General features: G+C 34.8%; 1 protein-coding gene across 1 annotated transcript; it reads right to left on the minus strand.

The window, feature by feature from the left end:
* Positions 1–1250: 1250 nt before the first annotated feature.
* On the minus strand, positions 1251–5833 carry LOC128161349 (uncharacterized). The gene is made up of 3 exons (XM_052824627.1): positions 5658–5833; positions 4429–4816; positions 1251–2255 (listed from the first exon to the last, which is right to left on the minus strand). Exons 1-3 carry the CDS (start codon positions 5687–5689, stop codon positions 2184–2186), a joined length of 492 nt encoding a protein of 163 aa, XP_052680587.1. The 5' UTR covers positions 5690–5833; the 3' UTR covers positions 1251–2183.
* Between the last annotated feature and the right edge of the window lie 1439 nt (positions 5834–7272).

Consider the following 7272-nt stretch of genomic DNA (forward strand, 5'->3'; position numbering starts at 1 on the left):
GTTTTACTTTCTTGTTGTTTGACTACAAGTTTACTTTGTAAATTAAACAAAATTTAAAACGGAACAAAAAATTTAAATAGATATATATATACACATATACATTGTACATGTATATAAATTATAAACATCAAATGCAATGTTGTGTAACAATATACCAAGTTTTATCTCAACTTTACTTCTAAACAGCACTAAAATTGCAAAATATGAGAACAGAAGCTATTTTCCTCATCTAGTGTTTAATTTTATGGAATAAATATCATATTCGCTCTGAATAGAGACATAACTAACATAATATTATGCCTCTGTGTACATGTACAATTCTTCCATGCACTCTTAGAAAAAGTTAAAATGTAAAACAAAATTCTGAGCGTATATGAATAAATCACATCACGAAACTGATACCACCGCGATAATGTACAAGTAAGTATACATCAAAATAGTTAGGACAAAATGACCCGGGGCGAATCAGCCATTGGTCAAGACACCGTAAAACCTATATTTTCGAAGGCTGTCATGTGTTCGGAGATTATATATCAAATTAAGAGTCTGAGACAGTTGTTTTTCAGTGGTGAGTACATTATTCCTATTATAAGATGGTCGTTCGTGATTATAAATGTACAACACGTTGACAAAATTGCCTACAGCTGTTATTGTTAATTGTTCGAATTTTCTCTACAAGCTGTCACTTTGTTGTGGAAAGGATTTAATTCTTATGTAATCTTGACCATGTTGACAAGATGCTACTTTTGTATGTTCAATATACATGTAAATCATGCTAGGCCCGATAATTCAATGTAATTTAGTCTTTAATTTATTCAGTTAATAGTTTGTTTATACATGCAGGTGTTCTTGAAAATCCAATCTGTGGAAAGATGCATCTTTTGTTGATTATTAAAACAAGCACTGTCGCAGATACTGCTCAGTATTTTTCATCCTGATCCTATAAGTTGTGATATATTTTACATGTACCTTTTAGGACATTTAGGAAATAATTTCATGCATCTTTACATATAATTGATAAATAAATAAATAAATAATACTTTTCACTATCTTTACATAAATAACTTGTGAAATTTTTTAAAAACTCTACTGACGTGCAACCAGTTCTCGCCAGTACATTGTGATGTTATTTTTCGTATATGATTTTATATGTTGATAAAGGACATCACAATGTAATGGCAAGAAATGATACTCGATGAGAACTGGTTGCACGCCAGTATACATGTATTTGCCGATATCAGAGAAATAAATCTAAACAGATTAATTTTCTTAGTCAAGTGCAACATTAAATGAACCCAACCGAATGTATCGTTTAACAGCATCAGACTTCCATCTACCCATATTCTGAATCGCATTTTCCGAGAAACCAACCTTAGATGCATGAGTTGCAGCACCAATTCTGAAGCTGTGACCCTTATAATGTTTTGGATCCAAACCAATATTTTTGATCACTTCATTTAACTTTTTTGCCACAAAGGAATAAGGCACCGGACAACCATCTAAAAACTGGAAAAGGGGGCCACCAGAATGGCGATAATGTTTTAAATAGTAAAACAATGCATGTACTGGACATGACTTAGTGTTTTTTGATACTTCTAATGTAATAATCTTTGGCTGTCCATAACTGACTGTTTTAAAATGTTTCAACACCACTTGCACCTGCTTTAGCTTTCCATGAGCTGTCTCAAAATGGACATCTGATCTCTGAATGACCTTATCTGACTGAGTCTTTGATTTTATAACCAATTCCCCTAACCTGAAAAAACCATGAAATGCCATCAAAAACAATGCCTTAAGTAACAATGAATGTGCCCTAGTTGAGACAGATTGATCTAGTGAATTCACAAGTTTTTTCAAAATTTCACCTGTAATTGGAAGACGGGTATCTACCGATGGACCTAATTTGTAACAACCTCTTAGCAGCTTTTGTACTAGGAAACACTGAGCGGGATCTGGCAATTTTAATATCTTATGAATATATGTTAAAGCCGAAATGTGGGATGCTATTGAGCTTGGTGAATAACCAATTTCGAATAAATGACCTATAAAATTACATATTGTAATGTAATGTACAGGTAAGGATATGGAGCCTACCCATTCAAGGAAAATATGCCATGAATGTAGATATGCTTTCCTTGTTGCAGGGGCTAAGGAAGCCTGTAGAATTCTTTTTGCAGAGTTTGTCAAATGTAAAGAAGATCCACTGGGATTTTTGTATGTTGTCTGTGTAAATGAGGTGTTTCTTGAAAAGCTTCCTGAAATTTAAAACGGGATAATCTGTCAGCTGTTACATTCAACTTCCCAGGTATATGCTTTGCACGGAAATGAATATTAAAACGTAAGGACACTAAAACAAGACGACGTAACAATTTCATGAGAGCTTTATCTCGACACGATTTTTTATTGAGAACCTCAACGACAGCCATATTGTCTGATAAGAATAATACCTTTTTATTTTGAAAATGGCATGACCATAATTCCAATGCAAGGACAATTGGAAACAATTCTTTAATACAAATTTGATAATCTTCTAATTCCAATGGCCATTCCCTTGCAAACCAATCAGACCCTAAAACAGCTGAAAATCCCATTGAGCCAGAAGCATCTGTGTATAAACTCAGATGGTCTGATGACACCCAAACTCTATCCAGAAAAACTGAGTTGCCATTGAAATGGTCAATAAAAGTAGCCCAAGTTTCTAAATCAGCCCTTGAGTCTTTATTTAATCTTATGTAGAATTTTGGGTTAGACAAACCACATGTTAGGTTGATCAAACGACGAAGAAATGTTCGACCTGGGACAACCACAGAACAAGCAAAATTCAAAAGGCCTATGATTGACTGCATTTCTTTTAAAGTGACCTTTTTACACCTTTTGAACAAGTTAAGTTTGTCCTTTATTTTTTGGATCTTATCTACTGGAAGCCGACACTCCATTTTCACTGAATCAACTTCTATACCATAAATGACAATGTTGGTCGTAGGTGCCTGAGTTTTTTCCATTTTTATTGGCACCCCAATTTTTTTTACATAGAAATAAAAAACTAGCAAGATCGTTTCTACATGTTATTGAATTTGGGGGTCCCACAAAGAAAAAATCATCTAAAATATGGGACATACCCGAAGCATTGAAGACATTTTCCATGACCCATTGGAGAGCAGAACTAAATGATTCAAAGATTTGACAGCTACTACTCGCTCCCATAGGAAGACATTTGTCATAATAGTATTGACCTTCCCAAGTAAACCCTAGCAGGTAGTAATCAGCTGGATGAATAGGTATGATCCGGAAAGCATCTTCAATGTCAGTCTTTGCCATTAAACATTCACGCCCAAACTTTTGAACTAAATCAACCACCTGATCTATGGAATCGTACTGAACAGCTGAATTTTCTCTTGGTATATTGGAATTTACTGATTGATTTTTAGGGAATGAAAGATCATGAATTACCCTAAATTTTCCTGTACTGCCTTTTGGCACTAAACCTAATGGGGATACCACAAATTGTTCAAAAGGTTTGTTTGAAAATGGACCTGCAATTCTTCCTTTGTTTAACCCTGTTTGTATATAGTCTTCTATAATGTCTGGGTGATCTAATGTGGATTTATGGTTTTGAGGTACACATGATGAAGGAGCAGAAATACAACCTAATCTAAAACCATGAGTAAAGCCATTTATCAAGTACGAAGCCTGATCACTGTCATAATCAACTAAAAATTCACCTAAACTTTTTGGGTTGACTGGGGAAGGTAGTTGGCTGGGTGATTGTTGAGGACTTGGTGACAGTGTTGGTATTTGTTGGTTTTTGTTTACGAAATCTACAATTGGCTCTTGCATGTGATCCTGAGCATGATTGACACCTGTGGGCAAATGAGCAGGGGTTATGAGTACATTGTTCCCCATTGTTAAAGGCATAGCAGAATCTAATAGGCTTATTGCCTGTGTTTGCTCGAAAGGGCTGCTGAAATTGATAATTGCTAGAAGCAGCCTTGATTCTTAATTCTTCAACCGGTTTTTGCCACGGTAATTCAACAGTCTCTTTCAACATCCGAAAATTCTCATCATAGATTCTCCAGGCCTTATCTCCTAACATTTTGTTCATTTCTCTAATAAAATAGCAGTACTTTAGGAGATGGGGAGCCTGTTCTGGATATTTTTCAATAAAAATTCCCATAAAAATCAAAAAAGCATCAGTCCATTGCTGAATTGACATTGGCAATTTGGGCTTTGATGACCCTTGCTGTACAATAAGGGACCCAGAAGATATGTTTAACGAAATAGGATCCTCTCGACGCTGCAACAGCAAACCTAAATCAATAAATTGATTTGCCCAGATCTTAGCTTTTAATCGATGAGGTGTTGCAGCCCCAAGAGGAATCCCATCAGATAAATCAATAACATTTTTAAGATTGGCAGTTGCTGGCTCACCTTGACCGTCTTGTTGTAATAACGCACTAAGTCTGCAATATTTTGCTGAGGCTGGTTGTCACTAACTGTTGATGTTGTTGTTTGCTGACTTGCCATTGGATGAGCGTGGGCTTCGATATCACCCTGGTTTTGAACACATGGCTGCAGGATATCCATGGTGATATCACTCGAATTTGTCTGGTTTTGGGACAAAGTTTGGGATTGTCTTAAGATTGCTGCAGCTAATAAGTCGTAATTAATAGCATCACTCGACACTGGTTCTGCACGAGCCACTGGTTCATCAGACACTGGTTCTGCTTGAAGACTTAAGTCATCATTTCGTGGTACTTTTGCCGGTCGCCTCCTTTTTGTTGACCGCCCCTCTAAAGCCCGCTTAGGCATGGTTTTTCTGAAGTGAAATTTTTGTACTTATTAATAGACATGCTTACTGCCAGAGTATTGACCCTTGAGGGCTAATTGACAATTTGTTTCTTTTCATGGATGGTTGTAACTTATATTTGAAAAACATGTAACCATCTTTAAAAACTTGCATGACTTGACTTCTGTGATACACCTTTGTATCCAATTAGTAACTTAGAAATCTTAGACTTTGTGTATGTTTTCTTATTTCTTTTGATATAAACACATACATAGAAATCTTAGACTTTGTATATGTTTTCTTATTTCTTTTGATATAAACACATACATAAAACAGATGATGGCTTACTTAGATACAGCCAATCTGCTCATGCTTCAACTTAGAAAGGGCTTTAATCAGAATATAACTTAGAATTCTGACAACTTTCCCATAAGCAGAAATCATGTATTTTAAATTCTTATTTCTTCAAATACATATATATCCATTAAAACAGATGATGGCATACTTAGATATAGCCCATCCAATCATGTCTCAGCTTTGATAAAGGTGTGTATAATAGACATGACTTAAATTTTTTGGTCACTCTCGCAATTATTGCTGTATCAATCTAAAAATTCTTACTATTCCTGCATTACATTGAAACAGGATTACAGTACTGTACCTAAACTGTACAGATTGAATTGAATATTCTTAAAATATCTTTATAGAATATTTCCAAAATGTTATTCCTTATGCTTATGTAAACAAAAATTTACCATGTTAAGTATGCATACTCAATTTCTTAGAAAATAACTCAAGTTATACTCATTAAAAACTTTCTTAAATTATCTTTTTTAAATTTTCTTTGACAAAGTGATGTTAATTTACTGGCCTTGAGTTTTTGAACTCTGTTATGCACTGCATATTTTATGCTCCTCAAGTATTTGACCATGGGTGCTGGATAACATCCATCCGAATCTACCCCAAGGTGAACTCCATCGCGCCCAAGGTATGCCAAATTAGTCCAAAATCCTCTATGTTTCCAGAAATGGACATGCTCCTCACTACTTGTCAAATGTTCCAAGTGTTTGTTTATACTGATGACCTCCTCGTTATATCCAATCGGTGATTTTCGAGGGTCGCGGCGCAACAGTTGACCAATGATCACGGATTTTACACCATATCCATGTATCAAATAGTTCGCAAATGAAAAAATGTCTTGTGCAATGACATGTGATGGTCGAGTCGTCGCATCGTTACCCCCTATCTCCAGAACACATAAAGTAGGAACTGCCGAAAACGCGCACAATCTTGACGAGTTAGCAAGTCCGTAAATAGACAAACCCCCTTGGCTCCGAAAACACACATTAATTTGTTCTTCATCAAGACCCAAGTTTTCATACACAGGGTTTTGTAAAATAAATCGTTCCAATCGTTTTACATAAGAATGCCCAATAATGCACACTGATGTTCGATCCGCCATTTTGACTGGTTACATACCCCGGGCGACGATGGTAAAAACTTACACAGTACACCGATTTTAACACTTACTTTAACTAAATAACAAAGTTCCAAAGCAAATCCTCCCGCGTCCAATACTTCTCAAACTATCGGAAAGTACATGGCCGTGAATTTAAACTTTACAAAGCGATCAATATCTTAGATTACGGAAACACGTCTTTCTCACACTTGAGTTTAAAACAAAAGTTATATACACGTGATCGAAATACTCTCATTTCATTGGCTAATGACAAGGTACAAGCACAGGCATTTATAAATAGATACATGATGGACAAATTAGCCAAAAATAACCAATAAAAGCCGGAACTTAAATTAGAATTTCTAAAAATAGAATTAACGATACAATGATGACATAAAACATATTATTTGGCAATAATATTTCAATATATATATATGTGTGTGTGTGTGTGTGTGTGTGTGTGTGTGTGTGTGTGTGTGTGTGTGTGTGTGTGTGTGTGTGTGTGTGTGTGTGTGATTTGTTCTGTAATTTAGTTTTGTGGAAACTAACTTAAAAGCTAGCTTTTATTTTCAATGATTTTGACAAAAATATTATTCCGGACTGCATTATATATGTATTTTCATGACATAAGATATTAACGTTCATGTTCTATTCATAGATTACATTTTGCCCGATAAGTATACATTTAGAACAAGATAAAGGCTGGTAAAGAAAACTGCTTTATCAAACTTTTGATAGGAAGTTCTTCATGACGTTGCACACACTGAAAGAATCTTAATATAGTAAAATGTAGAATTTTTTATTTTATTTGATTATGTAAAAGTGAGTATACATCAAATATTTTTACGCAAACTATAATTAGAATATTAATTTTACATTCGACCTTCCGTATATTATTTAATGTATACGAGAACTATGAACTAAAACAATTAGCGATTCTTGCTAAAGGTCAAATGGCTTGAAATAGGATATGACAAATTTTTCACAACTTAATCAAATACGCGGTATATAGTTTATAATATTTACT

Source organism: Crassostrea angulata, chromosome 8, assembly GCF_025612915.1.
Source record: "Crassostrea angulata isolate pt1a10 chromosome 8, ASM2561291v2, whole genome shotgun sequence".
NCBI lineage: Eukaryota > Metazoa > Mollusca > Bivalvia > Ostreida > Ostreidae > Magallana > Magallana angulata.

Coding starts and splice junctions, on each gene's coding strand:
- LOC128161349 (XM_052824627.1), bottom strand. CDS start 5,689: ATGCAGTGCATAACAGAGTTCAAAAACTCAAG. Junction 4,817..5,657: donor ACAGAGTTCAAAAACTCAAG/GCCAGTAAATTA, acceptor ATTTCACTTCAG/AAAAACCATGCCTAAGCGGG. Junction 2,256..4,428: donor ATTACAACAAGACGGTCAAG/GTGAGCCAGCAA, acceptor TTTAAATTTCAG/GAAGCTTTTCAAGAAACACC.